Source organism: Protopterus annectens, chromosome 7.part0 (assembly GCF_019279795.1).
Source record: "Protopterus annectens isolate FY-2018-M chromosome 7.part0, PAN1.0, whole genome shotgun sequence".
Taxonomy (NCBI): Eukaryota; Metazoa; Chordata; order Ceratodontiformes; family Protopteridae; genus Protopterus; species Protopterus annectens.
The window spans coordinates 38,443,112-38,456,105 of NC_056739.1; the positions used below are offsets into that span (position 1 = coordinate 38,443,112).

The 12,994-nt window shown below is 41.1% G+C and overlaps 1 protein-coding gene across 1 annotated transcript in view; it reads right to left on the reverse strand.

Annotated features, from left to right (window-relative positions):
* Nucleotides 1–12,994, reverse strand: part of ELAPOR1 (endosome-lysosome associated apoptosis and autophagy regulator 1) — an 885,667-nt gene that overhangs the window by 230,965 nt on the left and 641,708 nt on the right. The window contains exons 17-18 of the mRNA XM_044076128.1: nt 6,498–6,594; nt 4,496–4,597 (exon numbers count right to left, since the gene is read on the reverse strand). Of these exons, the coding sequence (XP_043932063.1) occupies nt 4,496–4,597; nt 6,498–6,594 (199 nt within the window). The remainder of the gene's footprint in view (nt 1–4,495; nt 4,598–6,497; nt 6,595–12,994) is intronic.

The window sequence follows — 12,994 nt, forward strand, 5'->3', positions numbered from 1 at the left end:
AAAAAGGGGATAGTGCCCAGCTTAGTTAGAGGTCCTTAGAGTGTATGGACTATTTTATAGAGGCATTCAATCACAGAGCAGACATGCATTTGACTGATTAAATTAATACACAGTAAGGTTCTTCATGATAACTGTGCTTACATTATACAATGACAAAATTCTCAGTAAACTTGTAGGAGTAGGGCCTTGTGGCAGAGCTCCTGCAATATCGAGGCCAGATGTAGTGATCACAGGCTATTATACAATGACAAAATTCTCAGTAAACTTGTAGGAGTAGGGCCTTGTGGCAGAACTCCTGCAATATCGAGGTCAGATGTAGTGACCACAGGCTATTATACAATGACAAAATTCTCAGTTAACTTGTAGGAGTAGGGCCTTGTGGCAGAACTCCTGCAATATTGAGGTCAGATGTAGTGACCACAGGTTATTATACAATGACAAAATTCTCAGTAAACTTGTAGGAGTAGGGTCTTGTGGCAGAAATTACAAAATAATAATGAAACTATTAAAAAGAAATATGAAATTGTAAAAGGATTTTACAGAAAGATATAAGCAGGTGACAGAAAAATTTGCAAACATTTAGTACAGAAAATCAGGGGAATAGACAAAAAGGGAATTCAGAAAAGTAGCGGACTGGTCAAAAAATGTTGGCTTAGATTTCAGGGTAGAGATGTACAAGATGTGTGTCTGGGTAATAAAACTCTACAGCATACTGATAACAATGTAAATGGGAACAGGCATAAGCATATGTGTGTTAGGTGATATATATCTCAGTAATAAATATAAGAAGCAAAATGTTGCATAAAACAAGGATGGACTCCTCCTCTGTGAAGACATCCACATGTGGACCACTGTGTACTGGTCTGAAACTATGATGCAGAAAGTCTAGGTTTCAACAGATAGTGAGTGGAGGGAAATGTGTAAGAAGGCAACACCTGCTTGCTTCTGTTAGGGGAAGGGTTGGGTACTCATGCTCGGGGTGGATACTCTGTTCTAGAATCCCCTGTTGAGACGAGAGTTCACGAGGAGGCACATGACACATGAAAGCAGGGAATTTTGAGGGGGTAGTATTACCAGTGGAAATGGGGAGACATATTCTTGCCCACCAACTCTTTAGCACCTAAAGACATGTGCAGTGGGGAAATTAGGGCTTACCAGGAAATCCCAATCTCCAGCGATGATGGCATTGCTTCTGGCACTTTGTTGTCATCCTGCAAAAATAAATGGGTCAAACAGATCTGACTTCTTGGGGATGAAAGAGTTAATCTGGCAGCCAAAGCTGGAGGGGGGCATGATAGTTAGGGAATCAGAATAAAATAAAAACAAATATTTAACCTTAGTAACTACAGGTCTAACCTTTTGTAACTTAATCAACCATACAGCCAAATATACAGTGTGTACTGAACATTTACAACCATGGTGAAATGACTAAGTATTTGAAGAAATATGCGATAAATATAACACTCATCTACCACCCTTTTTGGTTGACAATACATATAAAACAAAACTATAAAACACTCACAGTATCATACATCTTATAAATAGCAATGCAGTTAGAACCACCATATCAGGATTTTTAGGGCTTTCTGTAAAATTGTTTAATCCACATTAGGAGACACATTTTAAACATACTTTGACCTATGTGGGAGCCTTAAATGTATAAATTTAGTATACTTTGATTTCAAATAATGTGTGATTTCTCATAATAATATTGATGAATCTGTAATTGTTTATGTAATTCTACACTGAAATTTATTAAAAAAGCTTTACAAATGTTACCATGGAAAATATTACAACTAGAAAGGATAATCCTGGACCTGGTTAACAATGGCATAGGAAATCTCCAGACTCTTGACCCAACCCAGTTCAGCTTCATCAAGGGCAGGTCCTGCCTGCTGAGTCTGGCCGAGATCTTTGAGAAGGTCACCAAGGCCATGGGTGAGGGTAAGGCAGTGCAGACCACCTACCTTGACTCGGCCAAGGCATTTGTCACAATACCCCACTTGGGTTTTATATATAAACTGACAGAATTGGGCATAAACCTCTACATCACCAGATGGATAGCCAAATGGCTCATGGATAGGACATGTTATTAGAATGGAGGAATCCATATCCAGCAAAAGGCCAGTCACCAGTGGAGTACCACAGGGTTCAGTTCTGGGCCCTCTCCTTGTTTGGGATATACTTCTTAGATATCAAGGAAAGTGTAGATGACCTTTGACTGACAAAGTCTTCTGATGAATGCAAATTGGGGGCAATCATTGACTCCCCAGATGATGTTGACGTCCTACAGAAAGGATTGATGCAGACTAATGACTAGTGTCAGAGCCAAGGCCTCAAACTAAATGCGAACAAGCGCACAATAATATTCTTCTTCTTCTTCTTTCGGCTGCTCCCGTTAGGGGTCAACACAGCGGATCATCTGTTTCCATTTCTTCCTGTCCTCTGCATCTTGATCTGTAACACCAGCCACCTGCATGTCCTCTCTCACCACATCCATAAACCTTATCTTAGGCCTTCCTCTTTTCCTATAACCTGGCAGCTTCATCCTTAGCATCTTTTCCCCAATATACTCTGTATCCCTCCTGTCCAAGCCAATGTAATCTTGCCTCTCTGGCTTTGTCTCCAAACCTTCCAACCTGAGCGGACCTTCTAATATACTTATTCCTAATCCTGTCTACCCTTGTCACACCCAGTGCAAATCTTAACATCTTTAACTCTGCCATGTCCAGCTCTGACTCTTGCCTTTTTGTAAATGCCACTGTCTCCAACCCATATAACATAGCTGGTCTCACTACCATCTTGTAGTCCTTCCCTTTCACTCTTACTGGTACTCATCTGTCACAAATGACTCCTGACACTCTTCTCCACCCACTCCATCCTGCCTGTACTCTCTTCTTCATCTCTCTTCCACACTCGCCATTACTCTGAACTGTTGATCCCAAGTATTTAAACTCATCCATCTTCGCCACCTCTACTCCCTGCATCCTCACCATTCTTCTGTCCTCCCTCTCATTCACACACATATATTCTGTCTTAGTCCTGCTGAACTTCACTCCTCTTCTCTCTAGAGCAAACAAGTGCATAATAATATGCTTTGGAAAATCAAATACTCAGTCAAATTACAACACTGATAGCACCCCCCCCTAAGACTGGACCCAGTGGTGAGAGATCTAGGTAGACCAATATATAGTGATCTCAAATTTGACCACCATGTTTCCATGGTGGTGAGGAAATTTTTCTATGTGGCTCAGCTTATAAGTAAGGGCATGGCATCCAGTTCTAGAGATATCATAGTACCAATGTACTCAGCCCTTATCAGACCAATACTCAAGTACAATGCACCCTTTAGCATGTACCTCGCCAGGGACTTGCACCAGTTGGAGCCTTCTTGGGTGTTTCTCACAAAAAAAAATACACAGTATAAGCAACATGTTACATGTGGACTGATTAAAAGCCCTATCACTGTATTCAGTTTCCTACCAATTACTGAGGGATGATCTATGCCTGACCTACAAAGTAGTTTTTGACCCAGTCCTGATGGAAATGTACATTTGCAAAACTAACCGCATGAGGATTACCCACTCCAAGAATCTAAACCTGATCTCTGGCATGAACAGATCATGCTGGAGAGACAGATGTGTGTCTCAGAGATTGCCCCTCCTCTGGAATAGAGTTCCTATGCACATGAAGCAGCGCCCTTCTCTGACCATCTACAAGCACAATCTGGACCAATGGATGGGAAATCGCATATTCACTCCTGGGATGGGGCCCGTGTCCCTTATGGACAAAAGTGGGATGGGGCCCATGTCCCTTATGGACAAAAGTGGGATGGGGCCCATGTCCCTTATGGACAAAAGTGGGATGGGGCCCATGTCCCTTATGGACAAAAGTAGTCTGAAAAAATTGGTGACTCTTGTTATCTTTCCCCTAGGCAGAGAAAATTGGGTAAAAATCCTTGGAAAAACTGGCTAGGCTTGTAAGAGCTCTTAAGCCATTAGCACAGTAATCTCCTATGAACCTATGAACTAATCCCACTAAATACCTGATTCTGTCAAGCAAGTTAAACTAATTTACTACAGAATATAAGAAGACAACGTGTGAATTAATGCTCCTTGATATGCTGTATGCCGCAGTCAGTTTTTTATGAGCCCTCTTTCTGTGACTTGAATAAACAACCAAATTACAATCCAAAACAGGCAACAATAGATTATACTTTACTTTAGATTCGGATGTAATGGATACAGCATAACTAAATCTAAAAGATGATAATGCAGACTTTATTGACACATTGTTTGAAGTTTAAATAAAAATCTCACTGGAATTCTAAGAAATGTTGTACAACAATGTATTAGGATAGAATCCATGCCTATTAACAGTTAGCAGAAATTAATACGAGGGGGAATACGCAGCTGAATGGACTGATTAACAAACTGGGATACATTACTCAGTTCATGTACACTTTCTGTGTAGGTTAGTCTCTGATTGGGTTTACCTGGGTGCCGAAATGACTCCAGAGCCCACTTTAAGCGGATCGCACCTCATTCTTATTGTGGTGGCTCTGCCAGTACTGCACACTTGCGTTGTTTCAGTAGATCTAGGGGAAAATATAGGAATACATGCAGATCAGAAATATTATGAAAATATGCACAATCTTTGTAATCAGGTAAATATGCAGTAGTGCGCTTGAAATCCATAAGACCTAACTAAATACACAAGTTTGTGTTGTCATCAGCAGTGTGTCCCTCTAAGTGCTCAGCATTCACAAGATTGTGGAAATTACTTATGTAATACAGGCATGCAACTCCACCTATGACATCTGCTATGCATGCTTGCTTTTATATTGTTGCTAATGTGTTACGCAAATAAAGTCGTTTTCCAGAAGACTGTTACTGACTTAGTTGACTGTAAGATAATGTGTACGTTAGCAATACCTGCCTATGTTAATTTGCATGATTTTGCTGTCAGGTCTTCTTTTAAATGTATTTAGTCTGCCATAGTGCCTGGGTCATAGCTGAAAAGGGTCCTTAGAGCAGTCTATTTTCCTAGTTAACAAATGAAGGAATAACAAAATAATTTAATTTGACTTCACCATTGCTAATTTTATGCTTAGGATGACAAACGTTATAAAGGAAGCCATGGGCTTTACTGAGGGATCCCTTGTATACAGCACAGATGTAGCCATGCAGTGACCAAGGATATACTTCTATGTGTGTTCTTTTCAGATGTGACTCCACTGTGGAGATAGAGCATACCCACACACTTACTTAGAGATTCAGAGAGAACAAACAAACTCCTGTTCAACTACTGCTATTACACTAGTCACATGACCAATGCCTGTATACCCTTCCCCCCATCCCAACCACCCCTCCACATACACACACACACACACACACACACACACACACACACACACACACACACACACACACACACACACACTCTCAGCTTATATTTTAAAAGATGCACAACATATGGATTATGGTATCAGGTAAGCAGTCACACAGGGCACTTAATATACAAAATGGATTTTTGCCAAAAGAAAGCTTGCTCTTAATGATATTAATATGTGTGACTGTGGTTTAACACTTGGACATAGAAATACTTAGTAACAGTGTGAAAAGTATCCATGCAAACAAACTATTTGTGTGGTCTTAAAGAAAGAAATAATATACATACTGGGGAGAGGTGCTACCCACCTCCTCAGAATATGGGTGATGTGTGCATTTCCAGTTTCACACACGACCTTGACAGACCTCTGCGACTGGCTGTAATAGCTCACTTAAATAACACTTCTGGTCAAAATGCTTGGTTTTATTTTTGAGATCTTACATTTCAGGGAAGTGTATTTTGGATATCTGTGTTTGATACTCTTCCTGAGTTGTCAATCAATGCTGTTCTCTGCCTTTCTATTCTACATATCAAGTTACTAGTTTCTACAAAATATTCCCTAATTGAAGGCGCCTCTTTAGCCCACTAAGCAGTGATGCTTTATGTGCTCATTTTTGTAGTACTGCCAACAAAACGTGTAACCTCATTACTCCAGAATCCACAGCATCTGTGTTCAGGCCACGTGAAACCACAATCCTGTCAGGTATGATGACCGGCATTTACACCTAGACCATCATTACTACAGCCACTTATCTCCTGCCAACATTCAGGTAGAAGTACTTACCTCCTGCAGGCCAACATTCAGGTAGGACCACTTACCTCTTGCAGGCCAACATTCAGGTAGGAGTACTTACATCCTGCAGGCCAACATTCAGGTAGGACCACTTACCTCTTGCAGGTCAACATTCAGGTAGGAGTACTTACCTCCTGCAGGCCAACATTCAGGTAGGACCACTTACCTCTTGCAGGTCAACATTCAGGTAGGAGTACTTAGCTGTACACATTATTTTACTTTTCAACATCATTAGTAAAGTACAGTTATCTAATGTGTTTCCTACAGGGTGAGAGCAGAAATTAGAAATATTAATTGCACTGGAGTATCTTACCGATAAAAGAAGATCACATCACGTAAAACATTATTTCCACGGGGAAAGATTTTTTCTGGAGAAGTAATGTTATTCAGCACTGTCTGTATGGAAACACCTACAGAGAAAAAAAAAACATTGTGAAAGCTTTTTATGCACTACTCAATAGCCAGTCACTATGAATGCTCATGTTTTCATGGTCCCATAACTTTGCCACTACCCTAGTAATCTCTTATCATTTTTTATTAGCCATCCAGGAAACACACCCTTTACTACATGCCTCTGATCTTCCACTGACCACTGGGGACAGCTGCATTCTAGATTCTCATGCCAAGGTTCAGGTAGGGATGTTGATGGCTAGGTTATGTCAGTTACAACCCATCATTCCTAGAGAAAATCTTACAGAGTGCCCTAAATTTGTTCAGTATTAACTGTATATTGTGCTTAATCACACATATGGTTTTGAAGAGGCAGTGCTCCAGCCAGTACTACAGGTTGCATTCTCCAGACTCACTCCCATCCCATCACAAAAATGAGACAACAACCTCAGAGATACTTTACAGTGTCAGAAGTGGCAGTCTTAGCTCGATGTTGAATTACGGTCACTGGCAGCACAGATGTGTGCCTGTCCTGGCTGCACTGATGGTTAATTTTCACCTGAAAAACCTACTCACATCAGAATAAATCAAACAGATGTCATAGTGAGGATGGTCTACAAGTACATCCTTCTCAGATATTCCTCTTCTGAAGCTGCTGTCTCAGTAAATTCCTTACTTCCTCTAGTGCTGAAGCTCAGAAACACTCAGAACATCTGCTAGCTCAATCTATGGCATCAGAAGTCCACTAAGAGATCATGCATGAACTGGTTTTGCCCCAGATGACACTTCTTTCCTGCTGCACACACACATTGCCTTTCTTCCTAATATTTATCAGATGAAAGATCGGTGCCCAACAGAGATAAACACTCGAAGTACTTATGAGGTCACATGATTACAAACCAGGGCCAACAGTGATAATGGTGCTACTGCTTGGGACCTGAACTTCTGGAAGTCCCAAGACTTTAACACAAAGTCAGCACTTCCAGGCCCATCTCAACACCCATACGAAATAAGCACTGGAGGGTCCACAGGATGAAAACCAGTAAGAGGGTTTCTGGCATGATTTCAGTCAATGAAAAGAAGGTAAGACATGAGGGTCTAGGCACTGGTTGCACTCTGCACAAGTCAAGTTCATTACACCACCAGCTACACTGTGAACTTCTATGACTACTGAGAGATCAAGGTTGCACCCTTTGTTGGCTGACAATTCTGAGAGGAGCCAGTTTTGGGGGAGAGTCCTAGGATGTCAGCACCTCTACACACATTTAGGTGTTTGACGTACCATGGCAAAATAGTCGCCTCATTTGCAGGACATTCTCCAGTCTCAGAGTGAGGAGGAGTCCATGGTTAGACTCAGATGTAGGGATGAGTTAGAAACAGGATTATAGCAGGTTACTAGGCTAACGGCCCCAGGGCCCTTACAAGCCTAGCCAAGTTCAACCAGTGTTAACAAGGGTGTCTGGTTCAAGCAGACATTAAAATCAGCAGATATTGTCCATGTTAGGCTTATTAACTGGAACCAAGGAGACTCTCCATCTGTTGGGACCTTGGACCTCTCTGGAATGTTAGAGATAAGGTTGTGATTTGATACTTTTTGGAACTTGATCACACAGATGGAGAGAGAGTCTCATCAGAACCTGGTGATACACACGTACAGCTTTGCACGGACCTTCTGGACCCTTAGTAACCCTATGTATGTGGGCTCCCCTCACACACTGACAACCTGATAAGGGAATAAAGTCCACCTCCCTACTCAGATAAGCAAGGATGGGTGGCTGTTAAGGCAGTGAGGTCCTTGCTTCAAAGATAGAGATGAATGATGGAACCTTCTCCCCACTTCCCTCTCTTTTAATGATACCTTAAATTTAACAGACTCCACTGTTAACAGGCCCACCGTTCCTATACCTTCACCCTGAGACATAATTATAATAAATAAATAATAAATAAATAAATAAATAATTATACTGGAAGGAAGGAAGAGGAAGGGCATTCACATACCCCTCAACTCTGTCCTTATGGATTTCATCCTGGAAGACTGAAGTCACCTCATTGCCTGCCCCCAGAATCACAGATGCTCTCTAGAAGCCCTTAGCGGACAGGGAACATATTCTAATTAAGCAGCATACAGCTAAGCCTTATGTGATCTTTGAAGTACAACATGGGCTGCAGAGACCCCAGCACTTACCAGCCCTGCTGCTAGACAAACATGGTTGCAGTTTGTGGCCTTGTGCTTTTTTATACCAGTACTGATTTTTATTCCATGCGTTTGTCAACGTTCAGTTTAGCACATCGATCAGAGATATTTTTATTTTCTCTTTTCCTTTTCAAATTATCCTTGCTAACAGGCTTCATTATGTTAGTAAGAGAAAAATGTTCACTCTAAGAAGCAGGAGGTTCTTTCAGTTTCTGTCAGCTTTAGTCACTGTAGGTGTTGTTAAACATTTTTACTCATTACTTTGATGGAAGATGGCTTCTATTAAGTTATCAACCAGTGTTAATGGTTTCAGTGATAATAATAATAACAGAATGTGATTCAGGAATATACTCACCTGCACAGGACCATGCTCGATGGCTTCACTACCTGTACACAGTCAGCCCATTCATTCTGCATGGTAGGAGTCAGGCATCTCTGGGCTCAGTGACAGTCCTATACCCAGTTAATTACTTTGTGGGAAGCCCTACTGATGGAGTCATTCTCCTAGCAGTAACAGTCATGTGGTAAGGAGGGGCCAGCTGTGATTCTTGAATGAGTGGTCTGACCTTCTGTTCCCTAGGCTGGTCCAGGAGAGGAGACATGCATGCTGCCATACTCACCTCCTATTTCCTCAACTCATCAGAAGATCCCTGCCCAACACAGCATGAGCCAACACTGCTAAAGTAGGCAGGTGATACTCTCAGACACTGCTAGGTGCTGCCGATGCTGTAGGCCCAGCAACCTCCCATCCTCCATGGTCAGCAACCTGGTATTAATCACTCAAGCTAATCCCCCCTTGGTCCCTCACATGTGCATGCCACTTATAAAACTGGCCATGTGGGTAATAATTAGGCTTTCTTCCCTCTACATCATGGAATCGGGTCAACACTCACTTCTTGATGAAGTTTTTTTACTAAAATTCTACCAGTGCTGGTCTTTCAGTTAGGATCCACCTATTTCTTTCTCTTTGCCTGTACTCTGATATCAATCTTTGATAGGGAATGCAACTTTATCCTGCAATCCAAATAAATTATTGGCCTCTTCCCATTCCATTACCTTCCCCTCTCTAACAAACTAATATTCCTGACTGTTTGAGCGTTATCTGAGACTTGGCGATATTTGCAGTAGTAACCAAGGAGTGGAACTGTATTAGGAGACAAATCTTGGGGTATATTATTTTTTCAGGCTAGCTAGAGTTACTGCTACAGGGCTCTGTTTAGGGGTTTCAATTGGATAATTTGAACTTTAGCTGGTTCCTGTTTCTCTGCCTTAAATAGCTAGTATTTAAGCCAGTCGGTCCTTGTTTGCTCAGAGCTGCACTGAGTTAGGCCTTCTGCCCTTGCTCTGCTGTTTTCCAAAAACCTGCTGTGAGACCAGAAAACATTAAGTGCTTATTTTCAACTGTTTTCTGCACTTCTGATTAACTAAAACAGTATTTGCTGCATATCTGTTTAAATGGTGCAACTGTATTTTAGGCTTATTGACTTGAATCCTTACCTATGTTCTGATCTTTATCCCCACCCACCTGCCCAACCGTTGCTGTGGTTTTAAAGCTTGGTGGCTTTTGAGCTGCCCGCCTCTACTATAAACTTGATATTGGACACTCCTCCCAGTCCCTTGCATCAGCTCATTCTACTAAGTACAGTGGGATCAGTTGTGAAGGCCCAACCCTTTAGCTTCTTAACCTTGAATTATCTTCTGTCTCTTCACTTTCTACTAACAAAAATTATATATATGTGTGTGTGTGTGTGTGTGTGTGTGTGTGTGTGTGTGTGTGTGTGTGTGTGTGTGTGTGTGTGTGTGTATGTATATATATATATATATATATATATATATATATATCTGTGTGTGTATGTATATATATATATATATATATATATATATATATATATGTGTGTGTGTGTGTGTGTGTATATATATATATATATATATATATATATATATATATGTGTGTGTGTGTGTGTGTGTGTGTGTGTGTGTGTGTGTATGTGTATACATATATATATATATATATATATATATATATATATATATATATATATATATATATATATACACATATGTGTGTGTGTGTGTGTGTGTGTGTATGTTTATATATATATATATATATATATATATATATATATATATATATATATATGTGTGTGTGTTGTGTCTCTTCCTACTTCATTTTGCTGCTTGTGCTTAGGTGTTCAACTACATTTATTTTGCCACATTTCTTACTGTTTGTCGGTAGCCTTATTAAACTGATGGCAGTATTCTACTGAATTGCTGCTTTATTTGAGCTGTTTTTCACTGTTGTGATTGTGAGCTAATTTATCACATTTGCACTGTTTTAAACCAATTTACTGATTAACTGCAATTCATTACCGTTCAACTGCATTTTACTGCATTTCATTACTGTGAGTTCTGTTTTTGTCTGTAAGTGGTTAATCTGTGCGTTTTTGTGAGTTTTACTGTGTGCTTAACCCTTAAATTGAGTAGCATAATCTAGATACATGTTTGTTGAATCAAGAGCTGTTTGGTTTTGCCTTCTGTGTTTCTGGCAGCCATCTTGTGTTTGCCTTCTGTGTTTTGGCAGCCATCTTGTGTTAGTAGGGGTCTATCTTCTCTGCTAGTGAGAGTAGCAGGGATGCCTGGACCTTGTCTGACACAGGCAGATTGATAAAGAAAGCAGGGGCTAGCAGGATTGACTGGATTTCTGTGTTACTAGAATCTTCTATTTTTTGTGGTATTTAAACCCCACGTTTCAGCTGGTTTGGGCTTGTCTGCACACCATGCACCACCGCTACATTGTTTTTAATCCATTGCGAAATATTCCAGCTACAAGTTTTCTCTCAGTCGTACCTGTGTGATCACTTAGTAGTACTCCTCTTAGACCTTCCACCCTTTACCCCCTTAGCTCTCTCTGGTCTATCTCTCTCAGATTCTGAAAAATATGGATGGACAATTTCCTACGGCTTCTCCTGCCAGTCTGATTGATATGGGCATCCTAAGACAGTGTGGCAACTGCCTCATGTACTTGGACAACCCTCTGCTACTACTACCTAGGAACACACTTTTTGAGAGATGCAATTACATTAAGAACCTAGAGTCTATGCTCTCCCTCACAAGCCAGTATATCTGGCACTGAGAAGGTTGTCAACACAAACATCACATCTCAAACACCACCCACACCTACACAACACACACCAATATATGTGAAGATCCTCAACAAAAGCATACCCAAACAAAAGAGACCTCCGAGGCAAAAACACAAGCAAAGTCCACTGCCCACCACACCACACACCACACATAGTCTACACACCTGTGTCTCAGAGCCACTAAGGCCTAAACATAAACCCAACATTTTAGTCATAGGAGACTCCATTGTGAGACACACAGATGTGCCTCTCACCAGGATGGATAAGGAGAAAGTCATGGTTAGTTGTTTGTCAGGTGCCAAAATCCACCATATCACCCATGCACTCAAGTCTCTCAACTGCAGGTACTGTTATGACTCTATCACAGTCTATGTTGGTGTGAATGACTTGAGACGTGCCTCCCTGGTCTATATGAAGAGAGACACGATAGAGCTTGCTGAATATGTGTCACAGGCAGGCATGTTCCTAGCCTTAAGCAGCATTCTACAGTCACCCAGAATGATGCCTTAATACACACAGAAAATGATTGCCTTTAACAATTGGCATAGTTTCTAGTGTTATTCCAAGGGGATCCAGTACCTTACAGCCTAGGAAGACATGATCGACAGACCACAATGCTTTGCAAGAGATGGCCTGCATCTGTCTCCCTTGGGCTTCAGCCTTCTGGCAAAGGCTCTTGCCTCTTCCATAGTGCCTTATTAGGCAATGCCATTAGGTTAAAAATACCAACATGAAAATTTCATCAAAATGCAAATTAAAAGTCATGCTGCTAAACACTAGGACTCTAAACATGAAACTGCACTTATTGCAAGCATTCTTAACCCTGAAAGATGCTGGCATTTGTGCAGCCAGACAAACCTGGTTCAAAGCTGTGGAGAGCACCCCAGCCATACAAGGTTACTCATCCTATCATACATTCAGACCTCAAAGGAGGTGGAGTTGCAATATATATTGAAGGCATACACGCCTCCAGGCTGGTCAAACAGTATGATGCACATGAGACACTCCAGGTGTAGTTAACCATTGACAAGACCCCTATTCAAATCGTAGCTAGCTACAAGGCCCCCAACTTTGAATCAAGAT